This window comes from Microcaecilia unicolor, chromosome 5, assembly GCF_901765095.1.
Source record: "Microcaecilia unicolor chromosome 5, aMicUni1.1, whole genome shotgun sequence".
Taxonomy (NCBI): domain Eukaryota; kingdom Metazoa; phylum Chordata; class Amphibia; order Gymnophiona; family Siphonopidae; genus Microcaecilia; species Microcaecilia unicolor.
Window position 1 is genome coordinate 327,154,771 of NC_044035.1, and position 18,675 is coordinate 327,173,445.

Sequence of the window (18,675 nt, forward strand, 5' to 3'; positions counted from 1 at the left end):
AGTTGCATTTTAACAAAGGGAAAAAATAACTCTCCTCGAATCCAACCAGGAAGATTGTTTCATTGAAAAGGTTGGCCAATTCCAACTTAGCAAGTATAGGACTAGGGAGTACTAGCTGATGGTCATTTAAAGACTGAAGGACTCTACCTGGAGTGTAAGGAATTGTCAAGTTAGCCAAATACTGAGAGGCTCCCATCCACAGACCCTTAAAAGAAAGGGCTAAAAGTTTAAACAATAAGCTAGCTGATTATATACAATCCTTTGTTAACTTTGATTTAAAAAAACCCCACATAAGTTAGAAATTGACAATAATGCACGGGAATAACAGGGTCAAAATTTGGTTTCTTTAAAATTGACCTAATCACAACTGTTTTCCATAAATTAGGAACATTCCCTGTTAAACTATTTTAAACAAGACGAAAATGTCGAAGGAAGGAGGCCATGGCACGGAATTTTAAGCCAAGAAGGAATCAGATCTAACAGACAACTAGTCAGATTCAGAGAACTAAATATTTCTTAAAAGGCCATAATGTAGTAACTTGAAAATTTGCCAAGATGTATCCCCTGCTATAGAAACTTTTTCAGTGTTGTCAAATACAGTCAGCAATGCAGCTGCTTTACCATAAAGAATGACTGATGGACAGAAATCTCGGAACCAATGTATTGTGCCACATTGTAAGCAAATTCCTTGATTTGTTCTGCTCATAACATCCAAGAAAATAGAGAAAAGTTCTCTAGCTGGATTTGCAGATTTTTTTTTATTTGATTAGAGTAAAATAGATATTTAGTTTCCTTTTAAATGATAATTATAAAAATAGTAACGTTCTCGTGTTGATGAGGTTCTAGTTGAGGGGAGATATGATTGAGGTCTACAAAATCCTGAGTGGTGTAGAACGAGTAGAAGTAAATCGATTTTTTACTCATTCCAAAAGTACAAAGATTAGGGGACATGATAGGAAGTTACATGGAAATACTAAATAGGAGGAAATATTTTTTCACTCAACGAATAGTTAAACTCTGGAACTCTTTGCCAGAGGATGTGGTAACAGCAATTAGCTTATCTGGGTTTAAAAAAGGATTGGACAAATTCTTGGAGGAAAAGTCCATAGTCTGCTACTGAGACAGACATGGGGAAGCAACTGTTTGCCCCGGGATTGGTAGCATGGATTGTTGCTGTTAATTGGGTTTCTGCCAGGCTGTAGAACACGAAAAATATTAAAGTTGTAAAAAATTGCATATTCCCATTCTATTGACCCTAAAGTACACAAAACGTGTTTACCCCTTCAAACCTTTATAGTCTTTATCTCTGTTGCTTGTAACCCCAGGTTACAAATAACAGAGCTGAGTGGGAGTCCTCCACCTACAGTCTTGCCAGTGTGGGGTACCGTTTTAGTATCATATTTTCAATCGCAAGGGACAATATGATAGACTCCAGGGAAGCTGCCTGTGCCTAGTGATTGAAAACACAATATTGAAGCACTACTCTCCACTGGCAGCAATGCAGCTGGAGGACTCCCGCTCAGCTTAGAGGGAAGTGTCAGCAGGATATATTTTTATACATATGCACACACACACATTTTTTTGAGCAATTCTAGAACTGAGCACTTCCATTTGGGTACCCTGGGGCTGGAGAGTAGGAGCCTATTCAATAATGGCACCCGGACACTAATGTTTTGTGATAGAATACTAACATAACCCGGTAGTGGTGCGCCTAACATTTACGTGCTTGCAGTTGCACCAGTCATAGACCTGGCCAAACTTCAGGTGCCTAAATGCATCAAGGGCATGTGTAATTTACAGTATTCTGTATGTTTTTTTTTTTTTGTTACATTTGTACCCTGCGCTTTCCCACTCATGGCAGGCTCAATGCGGCTTACATGGGGCAATGGAGGGTTAAGTGACTTGCCCAGAGTCACAAGGAGCTGCCTGTGCCTGAAGTGGGAATCGAACTCAGTTCCCCAGGACCAAAGTCCACCACCCTAACCACTAGGCCACTCCTCCACATGCAGAACTGGAAGCTTCGCCAATGCTCTGCCCATGTGTATATTCCCCTTGCATTTATGTGCTATGTAACTTATGCACACAGTTACAAAATAGCTCTTGGGCATCTTGTTGGCACTTTCAGGTGTATGTGTACACTTAAATGCTAAATGCTAGTATTCTATACATTTATACATGCAAGAGGCACATAAATGCTCGTGCCTAGATTATAGAATTGCCCTAAATGTGTACAGAACTAGACTGTTTCATAGACAAGGTTTTTCTTGTTGATGACTTGGTGAAATGCTTTAAATGTTTAAAAAACAGAAAGGTTTTCACTGCCATTCTTCCTTCACACTTATTTTAATATATTCATAAGCACAATGGAAGAAATCCTTAGTATATCAAGCCCAAAATGGGCTTTAGTAAATCTAAACCAAACCAAAATTAAGGCACCCTATGCTTAAATAATAGTTTTAAAGCTCTGCTTCTATTTTTATTTAGAGAAATTAAAATATAAAACTTTACAGTATTATATTACAAAAATACAATCATGCACTCTCAGTGGCAGAAAACAAGAGCGTTGTCACTTCAGTTGATTAATTAGGTCATCTCAACTGCTGAATGGATGGCCATGTCAACCTCATGATAGTTAAATGCTTTCAGTTTCATTCTGCTGTATGGGCTAACTGATTCGGGCTCCTGGTAAATGGACCATTTTTAATTAACCTTCCAAGAAGAAACATTTCCATATAACAGACAACCACAACTGCCAAACCACAAGCCTGCAAAAACAAAATAAATACTAAGCATGTGTGTAGATATCTATCTATCTATAAACATTTTCCATACAGCATTCATCATAGTCTCTTAGATACCAAGCACCTTCTAGACTCTTATTTATAGATGCCCATTTATAGAATTGTCCTCTTAGGGGGTCTTTTACTAAAGTTTGTTAAAAGTTTTTACACTTAAAGTGTCCTAACAGCAAAAAATCAGCACATGTTAGGTGCAAAGGCTGCACGCTAATTGTTGGGGGCATGACCAGCATGTCCTCTGTAACTGAGGAGGTGCTAAGAGGAACTCACCCCATTATACAGTCCATGCCAATTCTCCACCCACGATCTGCATAGTTTCTGCCAACTCAATATGTTGTTAACAGGCAAAGAAGTGCATGCAAATCATCACTCCACTGTGGTAGCTGTTAGCACACTTTTGTGGTAGTGGTTAATGCACCCTTATTTAGGGGGGACATTACAATGTGGGCTATTGTTAAGATGGGGTATTTTACCACAAATCATATTATGTTAGCACAGGATCCCATTTTTCAATGATACTCTGTGCTAAAATAGCCTGTCTTAATGGTAGCCATAGTTGATACATTTCCCCCTTAGTGCCTTAACAGCTTTATATGCTTTAGTAAAAGAACCCTTTAATGTCTTCATTCTATAATACTAAAGATTGGTAAAGTTTCCTTTTGATCTGATTGTTCTACATTCTTTTAAGTATACAACCTTTTTGAATAAGGGGAAATACAGCCAGTTTATTCTTGTTTGTAAAGATTAATCATGCCATACACATTTGTGAAGCAGAAAACACTTGTTTTTCTGAAAATATGCCTCAAGAAGCAGCCAGTCTGTAAGCAAGTTTCAAGAGATTTATGATAAATATCTTCAACAATGGAACACTAAAATGTGTATGGGGGGCATTTTCGATGTGATGTCCAAGTTGGACTTTGGATGTTTTGCACTAAACATCCAAAATTCAAATAGGAAATATAGCCATTTTCAAAACCGCAAAAGTCTCTTTTTTTCAAAAAAATACCATTTGTAACAAGCTTTTGTGCTCTGTGCATTTATCCTTTTACACCATTTTTGGGGAAAAAAACCGTACAAGTGAAAAATGTAGAAACTCAAGCCATTAGGATGAAGGAGGGCCCCCCATTTTTAGTACACTGGTCCCCCAGACATCCCAGGAATGCAATGGGGCACTGCTGTGGACTTCATATATCTTCCTTATCTTGTCTGCTGAGTCCTCCAAAACCCACTACCCCCAACTATACACCACTACAATAGCCCTTATAGGTGAAGGGGCACCTCTATGTAGGTACAGTGGGTTTCTGGTGAGTTTTGGAGGGCTCACAGTTTTCCACCAAAGTGTAAAACATAGGAGGTATGGGCCTGGGTCCACCTGTCTACAGTGCAATATTTCCTCTATGGCCTGGCCTGATGTGTACAAATTTTTTTCCTGTGAGCAACAAGTTTTAAAAACCAACAATTTTTGAGCGCCAGTATTAGCAATGTATTTCTGTATATAGCAGAAAAAATATATTTGTGAGCAACCATGTAAAATCTGTGACCGATACTCCTACAATGTGTGAGTAATCGCTCATGCACTCCACTTAGAGGAAACATTGCTATAGTGCACTGCACCGACCACTAGACTACTCCAGGGACCTGCATGCTGCACTAATAGACCTGGCTATAATATCTGAGGCTGTCAGAGGCTGGTAAGTACTATTTTTCTTCACATCTTTGGGGGTGGGAGGGAGGGGGTCAGTGACCACTGGGGGATTATGGGGGGTATCCCTAATTCCCTCCAGTGGTCATCTGGTCATTTAGAGCACCTTCTAAAAAAAGGTCTAGATTAAAATGTTGACATTTCAGTCCTAGCATCCTATATAATAAAATGCACCTCAAACATTCTGAAGCTGACTGCATGGCTGAGGCATTCCTGCTCTCTGTATCCATCTCCTGAATTGACATCATGTACTTCCGGGTTCGTCACAAGCAGAAGTGACCAACCACACGAGGTTTCTCGGCTTCAGAATGTTGGAGGTGCATTCTATTAAATAGGATTGGTCAGTTCCTTGAAGCACAGCCAGAGCTCAGCGTCCTGCACAGTAACGCTCAGACACCAGAGAGAGAGGGGGGGGCCTGACATCAGAGGGAGGGAGGGGGGGCTGACACCAGAGGGGGGGGGGGAGGTATCTCTGTCACACACACACTCTCTCTCTCACACAGTCAATGTCTTTCTCTCACTCTCACACACTGTCTCCCACACACTCTATGTCTCACACTGTATCACATTCACTCTCTAGGTGTCACACAGTCACTCACACACTCTCTTGGTCTCATACACTCAGTCTCACAGAGAGTCTGTGTCTCACACACACTCTCTCTCGCTCTCTCTCTCTCGCACACACTGTGTGTGAAACACACTCTCTCTCTCACACTATGTCTCACATACGCACTTGCACACATTCTCATTCTCACACACACACTCTCTCTCTCACCGACACACTCGCACATTTACTCTCTCTCTCTCACACACAGTCACTCTCACATACACTCTCTCAAACATACACACTCCGAGGAAAACCTTGCTAGCGCCCGTTTCATTTGTGTCAGAAACGGGCCTTTTTTACTAGTATAAATATAACTCTCAAAGTAATTGGCAAAAGAACACTCTCAAAAAAACACAACTGTAACTCTGTGAGATGCATTGGTATTGTTTTAAAAGGGTAAGGGGAAAGGCCTCTGATTCAAGCACAAGCCCCTTTTAAAACAATACCAATGCATCTCACAGAGTTACAGTTGTGTTTTTTTGAGGGTTTTCTTTTGCCAATTACTTTGAGAGTTATATTTATATGACTGGATTTGGTACTCTCTTCCCTTACACTGGTGATATAAGACATTTCAGTCCTAGACATTTTTGTTTTGTTCCATTATAGCTGTAAAACATCCAAGTGTTAGGCATGCCCTAAGTCCGCCCTAATCCCGCCTTCAAAACACCTCAATACACCCCCTTGTGATTTAGATGCACTATGGACGAATTGCATAGATAGACATCTGCAAAATAGGTTTCGAAAATACCAATTTGGATATTTTGAGAAGATTGTTTGTCCAAATGCTGTTTTATGACACTTGTTGAACATTTTTCTCTTTCAAAATGAGCCCCATAGTACGTTTGGCTTTCCCCTTTTTGTAATGCTTTGCACACATAGCGAAGTTACTTACCTGTAGCAGGTATTCTCCGAGGACAGCAGGCTGATTGTTCTCACATATGGGTGATGTCTATGGCAGCTCCAGGTCCGGAAAATCTTCCTAGCAACAGAGGTTGCTAAAGCCTTCGAGCGCGCGGGGGTGCGCAGCCATCTTCCTGTCCATCGCGCGAGAGTCCTGCTTCAGTCAACTTATGAAGCAAAAACAAAGAAAGGAACAACTCCAAAGGGGAGGTGGGCGGGTTGGTGAGAACAATCAGCCTGCTGTCCTCGGAGAATACCTGCTACAGGTAAGTAACTTCGCTTTCTCCGAGTTCAAGCAGGCTGCTTGTTCTCACATATGGGTATCCATAGCCCCCAGGCTCACTCAAAACAACTAACAGGATCAATTGGGTCTCGCAACGGCAAGGACATAACAAAAATTGACCTATGAAGAAACATCTGAGAGTGCAGCCTGGAACAGAATAAAAATGGGCCTAGGAGGGTGGAGTTGGATTCTAAACCCCGAACAGATTCTGCAGCACCGACTGCCCAAACCGACTGTCGCGTCAGCTAGCCTGCTGAAGGCAGTAATGAGATGTGAATGTGTAGACTGATGACCACATCGCAGCCTTGCACATCTCTTCGATAGTGGCTGACTTCAAGTGGGCCACTGACGTTGCCATGGCTCTATGAGCCATGACATGACCCTCAAGAGTCAGCCCAGCTTGGGCGTAAGTGAAGGAAATGCAATCTGCTAGCCAATTGGAAATGGTGCGTTTCCCGACAGCCACTCCCCTTCTGTTGGGGTCGAAATAAACAAACATTTGGGTGGACTGTCTGAAGGGGCTTGTCCGCTCCACATAGAAGGCCAATGCTCTCTTGCAGTCCAATGTATGCAACTGACGTTCAGCAGGGCGGGTATGATGGGGAAAGAATGTTGGCAAGACAATTGACTGGTTCAGATGGAACTCCAACACCACCTTCGGCAAAAACTTAGGGTGAGTGCGGAGGACTACTCTGTTATGATGAAATTTAGTATAAGGAGCATGGGCTACCAAGGCTTGACGCTCACTGACTCTACGAGCTGAAGTAACAGCCACCAAGAAAATGACCTTCCAGGTCAAATACTTCAGATGGCAGGAATCCAGTGGCTCAAAAGGAGCTTTCATCAGCTGGGTGAGGACGACCTTGAGATCCCATGACACCGTAGGAGGTTTGACAGGGGCCTTTGACAAAAGCAAACCTCTAATGAAGCGAACAACTAAAGGCTGTCCAGAGATAGGCTTACCTGCCACACGATAATGAGAAGCACTAATAGCACTACGATGAACTCTTATGGCGTTGGTCTTAAGACCAGACTCTGACAAGTGCAGAAGGTATTCAAGCAGGGTCTGTATGGGACAAGAGCGAGGATCTAGGGCCTTGCTGTCACACCAGACAGCAAACCGCCTCCATTTAAAAGAGTAACACCTCTTCATGGAATCTTTCCTGGAAGCAAGCAAGACTCGGGAGACACCCTCAGAAAGACCCAAGGCGGCGAAATCTACGCCCTCAACATCCAGGCCGTGAGAGCCAGAGACTGGAGGTTGGAATGCAGAAGCGCCCCCTCGTTGTGAGTGATGAGGTTTGAAAACACTCCAATCTCCATGGTTCTTCGGAGGATAACTCCAGAAGAAGAGGGAACCAGATCTGACGCGGCCAAAAGGGCGCAATCAGAATCATGGCTCCGCGGTCTTGCTGGAGTTTCAGCAAAGTCTTCCCCACCAGAGGTATGGGAGGATATGCATACAGAAGGCCTGGCCCACAATGAAGAAGAAAGGCATCTGACGCTAGTCTGTCGTGGGCCTGAAGTCTGGAACAGAACTGAGGGACTTTGTGATTGATCTGAGTGGCAAAAAGATCTACCGAGGGGGTGCCCCAAGCTCGGAAGATCTTGCGGACAACTGTCCTGTTGAGAGACCACTTGTGAGGTTGCATTATCCTGCTCAACCTGTCGGCCAGACTGTTGTTTACGCCTGCCAGATACGTGGCCTGGAGAAACATGCCATGACGGCGGGCCCAAAGCAACATCTGGACGGCTTACCGACACGGGGCAAGATCCGGTGCCCCCCTGCTTGTTGACATAGTACATGGCAACCTGGTTGTCTGTCTGAATTTGGATAATTTGATTGGACAGCCGATCTCTGAAAGCCTTTAGAGCGTTCCAGATCACTCGCAACTCCAGGAGATTGATCTGAAGACCTGGTTCCTGAAGGGACCAAGCTCCCTGAGTGTGAAGCCCATCTACATGAGCTCCCCACCCTAGGAGAGATGCAATTTTTGAGGCTGAGGAATTTGGAAGGGACATCCCAAGGTCAAATTGGATTGAACTGTCCACCATATCAGGGAGTGGTGAAAGGCGGTGGACAACAGGATTGCATCTTCTAGATCCCCTGCAGCTTGATAACATTGGGAAGCTAGGATCCACTGAGCAGATCTCATGTGAAGGCGTGCCATGGAAGTCACATGAACTGTGGAGGCCATATGGCCCAGAAGTCTCAACATCTGCCGAGCTGTGATCTGCTGATACGCTCTGGCCAAGGAAACCAGGGACAGAAGGTTGTCCGCCCTCGACTCGGGAAGATAGGCCCGAGCTGTCTGAGAGTCCAGCAGAGCTCCTATGAATTCTAGTTGTTGAACTGGAAGGAGATGGGACTTTGGGTAATTTATGACAAACCCCAGTAGCTCCAGGAGTTGAATAGTCATCTGCATGGACTGTAGAGCTCCTGCCTCCGAGGTGTTCTTCACCAGCCAATCGTCGAGATAAGGGAACACATGCATTCCCAGCCTGCGTAGCGACGCTGCAACGACCGCCAGGCATTTGGTGAACACCCGGGGCGCAGAGGCGAGCCCAAAGGGCAGCACACAATACTGAAAGTGCTGTGTTCCCAGACGGAATCGAAGATACTGCCTGTGAGCTGACAGTATCGGGATGTGAGTATAAGCATCCTTCAAGTCCAGGGAGCATAGCCAGTTGTTTTTCTGAATCATGGGAAGAAGGGTGCCCAGGGAAAGCATCCTGAACTTTCTCGAATCAGATATTTGTTCAGGGCCCTTATGTCTAGGATGAGACGCATCCCCCGTTTTCTTTTGCACAAGTACCTGGAATAGAACCTCAGCCCTTCTTGCCCCAGTGGCACGGGCTCGACCGCATTGGCGCTGAGAAGAGCGGAGAGTTCCTCTGCAAGTACCTGCCTGTGCTGGAAGCTGAAGGACTGAGCTCCTGGTGGGCAATTTGGAGGTTTGGAGATCAAATTGAGGGAGTATCCCCGCCGGACTATTTGAAGAACCCACCAATCCGAGGTTACAAGAGGCCACCTCCCCCCGACCAGTAGATTATCCAGCACGGACACATTTACTGTGGCTATGCTCGCCTGGAGCCAGTCAAAAGCCCGTCCCTTGCTTTTGCTGGGGCGCTGCAGGGGCCTGTCGAGGCTTATGCTGTTGACGTGAATGAGCGCGCTGGGGTTGAGCCTGAGCAGGCTGGCGGGAAGGTGGATTGTACCTACGCTTAGAGTAAGCATAGGTAGCATTCTTCCTTCCCCCGTAAAAATGTCTACCTGATGAGGTAGATGCTGAAGGCGCCCGGTGGGAGAGTTTGTCAAATGCGGTTTCCCACTGGTGGAGCTGCTCTACCATCTGTTCAACTTTCTCGCCGAAAATATTATCCCCCCGGCAAGGAACATCCGCAAGCCGCTGCTGGACTCGATTGTCTAGGTCAGAGGCATGCAGCCATGAGAGTCTGCGCATCACTATACCCTGAGCAGCGGCTCTGGATGCCACATCAAAAGAATCATAAGTACCCCTGGAGAGGAATTTACGACACACCTTCAGCTGGCTGACCACCTCCTGAAAAGGCCTGGCCTGCTCCGAAGGGAGCTGATCGACCAGGTCCGCCAGTTGCCTCACATTATTCCGCAAGTGAATGCTCGTGTAGAGCTGGTAGGACTGGATTTTGGAGATGAGCATAGCTGACTGGTAGGCCTTCCTCCCAAAAGAGTCCAAAGTCCGAGCCCCCCGTCCCGGGGGCGTCGAGGCAAAATCTCTCGTACTTTTGGCTCTCTTGAGAGCAGAATTCACAACCCCCAAGTCATGAGGCAACTGGGCCTTCATCAACTCCGGGTCCCTGTGGATCCTATACTGGGACTCAACCTTCTTGGGAATGGTGGGATTACTTAGTGGTTTCATCCAGTTCCTCAACAGTGTCTGCTTCAGGACATTTTGTAGAGGAACAGTGGATGACTCCTTAGATGGCGAAGGACAGTCCAGGACCTCGAACATCTCAGCCCTGGGCTTATCCTCAGTTACCACTGGGAAGGGAATGGCTGCAGACATTTCCCGGACAAAGGACGAGAAAGACATACTCTCTGGGGGAGAAAGCTTTCTCTCTGGCGAAGGAGTAGGATCAGAGGGAAGGCCACAAGACTCCTCAGAAGAGAAATATCTTGGGTCTTCCTCTGCCTCCCATGAGGCCTCTCCTTCGGTATCGGACAGGAGTTCTCTGACTGCAGTCCGAAGCCGAGCCCGTCTCGACGCCGAGGAGTGATGCCGAGAAGTTGACTCCCGTGCCGGCGATGATGAAGCTCCCTCCATCGACGTCGAGTCAACTCGTGGGGGGGGGGGGGGGCAGCCGAGGCCGATGCCACAGGCAGCACCGACATCGAGGGCCTCACCACAGGCGGGAAGTCAGCCGCCGCATCTATTGACGGTACCGTCGGCGCAAGCACCTCCGGTACCGAAACAGACGGTCACAGCAGCCTTTCCAGGATCCCTGGAAGAATGGCATGGAGGCGCTCGTCAAGAGTGTCTGTCGAGAAAAGCTGTGGTGTTGGTACAGGAGTCGAGGCTAGAATCTGCCGAGGAGGAGGAGGCGGTACCGGGCTGTCCGGAGACCGGCGCATCGACACCTCTTGTATGGAGGGTGCGCGGTCCTACTACTACTACTAAACATTTCTAGAGCGCTTTGAGTAAGGATTTGAAGATGGGCAGGGAGGGGGCCTGGCGTATGGGTACAGGGAGTTTATTCCTCCCAGAGTTGACGCTTCACGGGTGCTGAATCCCTCGATGCCCCGGAACTCTTGGTACCGTGACGAGAAGGGGATCGATGACGCTCGAGGCACGTCACCGGTACCCCTCGGTACTGACGAGGAGGACGTGGAATCCACACACCTCCTCGGGGTCGGGTCCGAAAGGGCTCGGTCCCAATGGGCCTGTACCGAACTGACCAGATGACCACCGGAAAGAATCGGGGATGACCTCACCTTACTCCCCCAGTGGTCACTAACCCCCTCCCACCCTAAAAAACATCTTTAAAAATGTTTTTTGCCAGCCTCAAATGTCATACTCAGGTCCATCACAGCAGTATGCAGATCCCTGGAGCAGTTTTAGTGGGTGCAGTGCACTTCAGGCAGGCAGCCCCAGGCCCACCCCTCCCCCCCATCTGTTACAATTGCGGTGGTAAATGTGAACCCTCCAAAACCCACTTTACCCACATCTAAGTGCCCTCCTTCACTATGGTAGTGGTGTACAGTTGTGGGTAGTGGGTTTTGGGGGCTCAGCACTCAAGGTAAGGGGGCTATGTACCTGGGAGCAATTTATGAAGTCCACTGCAGTGCCCCTAGGATGCCCGGTTGCTGTCCTGGCATGTCAGGGGGACCAGTGCACTATAAATGCTGGCTCCTCCCACTACTAAAGGGCTTGCATTTGGTCGTTTCTGACATAGGCGTCCTTGGTTTCCATTATCGTCGAAAATCAGAAACGACCAAGTCTAGGGATGACCATCTCTAAGGACGACCTAAATTTCAGGATTTGGGCGTCCCCGACCGTATTATCGAAACGAAAGATGGACGTCCATCTTGTTTCAATAATACGGGTTTCCCTGCCCCTCCCACTAGGACATTTTGCGAGGACGTCCTCAGCAAAACTTGGGCATCCCTTTCGATTATGCCCCTCTTAGTGAGCAGTCAGAGAGCTTTAGCAGTCTCGCTGGATTTAGCTCCCGTGTTTGATCTGATCATAAACTTCCATGTCAGTGCCTTCAATCAATAGGGATTACTGGTAAGGTGTTGGATTAGTTTTCTTCATTTTGTACTAATAGATCCTTTACAGTTATATCTTATTCCATGTTATCTGAATCTTTTCAACTAGACTATAGAGTCCCACAAGGCTCAGCCCTTTCTCTCATTCTATTTAACATTTTCTTAAATCCCCTAATTACTCTTACCCAAACTTATGGGATGGGTGTCTACTGTTATGCAGATGACATCCTATTAGTAGCCAGAGTCTCTTCTGTGCCCCCCAGATCTAATTTTCAAAAATGTTTATCTGACTGGCTCAGAGATCACTATTTAATTTTAAATATCTCCAAATTAACAGCATGCTGGATTACAGGTCATTTAGAATGTCCCTTACCAAACTTTCTATGTTTGTAAAAACAATAACAACACCAGATAGCTTTAGGTGTCTAGGTGTTATTATAAACTATAGATTGTCCTTTTATGAAGAAGTGTCAATTACCATAAAAAAGATGCTCTCTGTTTTATGTCAGTTAAGCTCCTTGACATATCTGTTTGATGATACTGTTCTTCACATTTTAATCCATGCCTTAATATCACATGTTGATTATGGAAACGTAAAATGTGAGAACTTCAATAAGAACATTTATTTATTTGTTTATATGTTGCATTTGTATCCCTCATTTTCCCACCTATTTGCAGGCTCAATGTGGCTTACATAGTACTGTGATGGTGATCGCCAATTCCGGTATGAGAAATACAGAGTGGTATTGCGCTAGAGATCACGAGTGACAGAGAGTAAATTAGGTAATCAAGGAGGAAGAGTGATAGAGTAAATTAGGTAATCAAGGAGGAAGAGTTAAGTTTCGTTGTGTTGCAGGGTTCAGGTGTTTAGGCTGGATCGTTGTGGTATGCCTTTTTGAAGAAATTGGTTTTTAATGATTTCTGGAAGTTTATTAGGTCGTACATTGTTTTCAAGACGTTTGGTAGTGCATTCCGTAGTTGCGTGCTTATGTAAGAGAAGCTGAATGCATAGGTTGAATTATATTTTAGTCCTTTGCAGCTTGGGTAGTGGAGATTTAGGTATGTGCGTGTTGACCTTTTTGAGTTTCTGGTTGGTAAGTCTATGAGGTCTGCCTTGTATACCAGGGCCTCACCGTGAATAATTTTATGAACCAGGGTGCAGATTTTGAACGAAATTCGTTCTTTGATTAGGAGCCAATGCAGTTTTTCTCATAAGGGTTTGGCGCTTTCGAATCTCGTTTTTCCAAATATGAGTCTGGCTGCAGTGTTTTGGGCAGTTTGGAGTTTCTTAATGATTTGTTCTTTGATTCCGGCATAGATTGCATTGCAGTAGTCTAGGTGACGTGGAGGGACATAATCGAACAGGGACGACCATCTCTAAGAGCACCCATCTCTAAGGACGACCTGGTGAAGGGGCAGGGAAACCCGTATTATCAAAACAAGATGGGCATCCATCTTTCGTTTCGATAATACGGTTGGGGATGCCCAAATGTCAACATTTAGGTCGACCTTAGAGATGGTCATCCCCGGTTTTCGGCTACAATGGAAACCGAGAACCCCCATCTCAAAAATGACCAAATCCAAGTCATTTGGTCATGGGAGGAGCCAGCATTTGTAGTGCACTTGTCCCCCTGACATGCCAGGACACCAACCGGGCATCCTAGGGGGCACTGCAGTGGACTAACTGATGCACTAACTGAATGGAAAAAGGCATGCAGTGGTCACTAACCACCTCCCAACCCGAAAAAAAACTTTTAAAACGTTTGTCTTTTTTTTTTTTTTTTTTAGAGTATGGGTGAAGGATGTCCTTCACTATTCCTCCGTGATGGCAGTTAAGGATGTCCTTCGGTATTTATTTATTTAGATTTTGCTCACACCTTTTTCAGTAGTAGCTCAAGATGAGTTACATTCAGGTACACTGGATATTTCTATGCCTCCGTCCCTGCGACGGCAGTTGAGGATGTCCTTTGATGTGCCTCTGTCCCTGCGATGGCAGTTGAAGACGTCCTTCGCTACGGCAATTGAGGATGTCCAAAATGTGGATGGTTTGTGAGAAGGACAGCCATGCCTCGATGTTTCTGTAAGAAGGACGTCCATGCCTGCCATGCCTCTGACACCCCCTTTATTTGGATTTTGGATCACAAGTAGCAACAGTGGGATTTGAACTGGCCGCCTCTGGATTGCAAGACCAGTGCTCTAACCACTAGGCCACTCCTCCACTCCCTTGAAATTTGGCCATCCGTGTGTGTGTGGGGGGGGGGGGGGGGTAAGTTGAGTACGTCCAAAATGTTTGAAAGAGACATCCACGTCCTCGTTATGCCTCCGCTGATACACACATACCTCCCCCCCCCAGGGACCTGCATACTGCCCCTCCCCCCCCACAGGAATGGCCAAATTTCAAGGGAGTGGAGTGGAGGAGTGGCCTAGTGGTTAGAGCACTGGTCTTGCAATCCAGAGGTGGCCGGTTCAACTCCCACTGCTGCCACTTGTAATCCAAATAAATAAAGAGGGTGTCAGAGGCATAGCAGGCATGGACATCCTTCTCACATAAACATCCAGGCATGGATGCCCTTCTCACAGAAACATCCACATTTTGGACATCTTCAACTGCCGTCATACGGACGGAGGCATATTAAAGGACGTCCTCAACTGCCGTTGCAGGGACGGAGGCATAGAAAAATCCATTGTACCTGAATGTAACTCACCTTGAGCTACTACTGAAAAAGGTGTGAGCAAAATCTAAATAAATAAATAGCGAAGGACATCCTTAACTGCCGTCACAGGGATGGAGGCATAGCGAAGGAGGTCCTTCACCCATACTCTAAAAAAAAAAGACGAAAGTTTTTAAAGTTGTTTTTTTCAGGGTGGGAGGTGGTTAGTGACCACTGGGGGAGTCAGGGGAGGTCATCCCCGATTCCCTCTGGTGGTCATCTGGTCATTTAGGGCACAGTTTTGTGGCTTGGTCATAAAAAAAAGGACCAAGTAAATTCGGCCAAGTGTTCGTCAGGGACGCCCTTCTTTTTTCCATTATCTCTTGAGGATGCCCATCTGTTAGGCACGCCCCAGTCCGGCCTTCGTTATGCCTCTGACACGCCCCCAGGAACTTTGGTCGTCCCTGCGACGGGAAGCAGTTGGGGATGCCCAAAATCAGCTTTCGATTATACTGATTTGGGCGACCCTGAGAGAAGGACGCCCATCTCCCGATTTGTGTCGAAAGATGGGCACCCTTCTCTTTCGAAAATAAGCCTGTAAGTACCATTGATTGTACCAGGCTCCGGAATATTTCCCTTGGGAAGAAAGATTTTACTCGTTTGAGTTTCCACATTGAGTGGAACATTTTCTTTGCTGTAATTTTCGCTTGGCTTTCTAGCGTGAGGTTTCGGTCGATTGTAACTCCGAGAATTTTCAGGCTGTCTGAAACAGGAAGGGTGTAATCTGGGGTGTTTATATTGGTGGGTTTATTCGTGTTGTATTGGGATGAGACAATGTGTTTTTTCTGCGTTGAGTTTTAGTTGAAATGTATCCGCCCATGAGTTCATGATTTGCAGGCTGAGTTTGATCTCATTTGTGATTTCTGTTAGATCGTGTTTGAACGGGATGTATATCGTGAAATCATCTGCGTAGATGTAAGGGTTAAGGCCTTGTTGGATAGGGATTTGGCTAGTGGAGTCATCATTAGGTTGAAAAGCGTCTGTGATAACGGTGATCCTTGGGGTACTCCACAGTAGGAGAAGTATGCTTTTTGCCAGTTGCAATTTCTTGTTTGAATTTGGTTAGGAGAGTAATTAGTACTGTTTCGGTGCTGTGGTTGGATCGAAACCCTGATTGTGATTCATGTAATATTGAGAATTTGTTTAAGTAGTCGGTAAGTTGTTTGGTTATCATGCTTTCCAACAGTTTGACTACCAGAGGGATAGATGCTACCGGGCGGTAGTTGGTGATTTCATTTGCTTTTTTCTTTGTATCTTTAGGTATTGGGATGAGTAGTATGTTGCCTTTGACCTTAGGAAAGAATCCATGTTGCAGCACGTAGTTTAGGTGTAGTGTGAGGTCTGCTATGAAGTGTTGAGGGGCGGATTTTATTAGGTAGTTGGGGCATGTGTCCAGTTTACAGTGGGTTTTGGCGAACCTGTTAATCACTTGGGTGACAATTTCCTCTGTAAGGAGAGTGAAGTTTGTCCAAATTCGGTCTGCTGGGTATTCACCAAGGATAGGGTCCAGGAAGTCAATGAATTTTTCAATGTAGGTGGTATTCTGTGGTAACGTGTTGCGTGGGTTTATAATTTTCTCGTTGAAGTATTTAGCAAGTTTGTCTGCAGGTGGGGTGTCTGTGTTGAAAAATTGAAAAATTTGATTGATTTGATATGATTTATGGTTTGATATACCACTTAATACAATAAAGTGTCAAAGCGGTTTACAATAAAAATTTTAAATCAAATAAAAAAAATAAATTTATATATATAAAACAAAACCACTCAATGCAAACAAAATATTACGCAATCACAATATAAGCTTAAACAACAACAAAAAAGGAAAGTTATTTTGTAAACTTAAGAAGATTTAATGTATTCCTCCTCTTTTGGATATTATATACGAGTACACTTACTTTAATATTAAAACTATATGAAACAGGGAGCCAGTGCTCATCTCTAAGCAGTGGTGTAACACAGCCAAACTTGCAAGCCCCAGTTGTAAGCTTAATTGCAGTGTTCTGAATGTTCTACAATCGACACATATCCATTATATGAATACCTTACAGCAAGGCATTTCCTTAATCCAGATGACTAAGGACCAATCTATATACATAAACATGTCCCAATGCAAAAATATGGACAGACTAATTCCCAAGGCCCTTTGAGGTCTCAATGTTGATGTCTCGCCTGCAGGCAGCATGTGGAGCTTGAGGACTGGTTGGATCTTTGGATGTATCATCATCTACAGTGTAAAAGTCACATCACATTGAGCAAAGAATCGTTACATCTGCTCACTGAAATTCTACATATGATGCTCTTCAAAGCCTGCCATCAACAAAGGTGCACGGAGCACAGATTCAATGAGCGAGCCCTCAACTTCAATGAAGATGATGAATCCTTCCTCTTCTTCATTAATACCAAGAGAATATAAGGTCCCAAAGGCCTCCATCAATGCTTGATGTTGAGGGTGATCAATTAACTCTTGATGCTGATGCATCCTTAATGCCTGAGGCAGCTCCTGAGCCCATGGAAATCGATTCTTCCAATGATGATGTCAACTAAACAGACAAGAGGAACCAAAAATTTGCTTGTGCTGTTTCTCTTGATCCCAAAGATCTTTTTTTGACATCTGTGAACACAAATTACAAAAAGAGGGTGGTTGGCCCCATACACTGTAATCACCAATTGCATCTGTTATGGATATCGTCTTGTCCCACCAGGTGCACTTCTTAAAGCTACTGGAGGCTTTTTTATGGGACATGTTGATGAAAAAAATACAGCCAAAGTGAAATCAAATGACTCAGTCTTGAAAAAAAATACCTGAGCGGGGTACCAAAGGCCCTCACACCAGTCTTACATTGGTGGAATGGAAAAAAAAAATAAAACTTAGGACCAGCTAAAAACTACCTAAGGCATTGCCAGGGTATCAGGAACTCATAGAAAAAGAGAAAAATGTGAACAAATTCACAAAAATGATCTCTTGCTAGCAGCTCTCTGTAACGCATCCAACCAGCTCTGCAACAAGACTAAAGAGGGCCTATATAATAGCTGCAGGCGGGAAGTGAAACACATACATACTGAAGCTTCACAATACCTTCCCACACCAGGCTCCATCAGTGATGCCACCCATGCTGTGAGGATTTGTTATTCTTGAACACATTTTAGAAACTACCCCCCTTAAAGTTTTCATGATGGTTTTTGAGGCTCACAGTAACCCTGCCCCTACCTATCTGTAGTTTAAAATACAGAATTATGTTCCAAGTCATGCTCTGTCTTCATGGGATGGGGAAGCTGTTTCCCGTCCCAGATATAAAGGACATGAGAAAATGCTTTTAAAACAGAGAATAGTAAAGTTTTTGGAATCCAGTGGATTACAGGACCCGAGGCAACATGGTTTTACTAGACGCAGAGGAAGGTTCTGATAGAATACAATAGGACTCCTCCTCCAAGAAGTACCTTGTCAGAGAAATCTGATTAATTTCTTTGACTGGGTGACCAGAGTGTTGGATCGAGGGACAGTGTTTTGATGTGGTGTATTTACATTTTAGCAAAGCCTTTGACACAGTTCCGCATAGATGACCAATAAATAAACTGAGTGCCCTTGGTATGGGCCTTAAAGTGACTGGATTGGGAAGTGGTTGAGTGGAAGGAGACCGAGGGTAGTGGAAGAGTGGCCTAGTGGTTAGGGTGGTGGACTTTGGTCCTGGGGAACTGAGGAACTGAGTTCGATTCCCGCCACAGACAGCTCCTTGTGACTCTGGGCAAGTCACTTAACCCTCCATTGCCCCATGTAAGCTGCATTGCGCCTGCCATGAGTGGGAAAGCGCGGGGTACAAATGTAACAAAAAATAAAAAAAATAAATAAATGGAGCTCATTCTGAGGAAACTTCACTTTCCCTGAGGACAAGCAAGCCAGCTAATTCTCACATATGGGAATCCC

The 18,675-nt window shown here is 45.0% G+C and overlaps 1 protein-coding gene across 2 annotated transcripts in view; it reads right to left on the reverse strand.

Annotated features, from left to right (window-relative positions):
• Window positions 1-2,632: 2,632 nt before the first annotated feature.
• Window positions 2,633-18,675, reverse strand: part of CKLF (chemokine like factor) — a 36,137-nt gene continuing 20,094 nt past the window's right edge. Inside the window, exon 4 of one of the 2 annotated variants that reach the window (XM_030202577.1) lies at window positions 2,633-2,765. In XM_030202577.1, the coding sequence (XP_030058437.1) occupies window positions 2,649-2,765 (117 nt within the window). In that variant the 3' untranslated portion in view covers window positions 2,633-2,648. Of the gene's footprint in view, window positions 2,766-16,730; window positions 17,365-18,675 lie in introns of those variants that run through there. The other variant, XM_030202578.1, reaches the window with a different exon arrangement.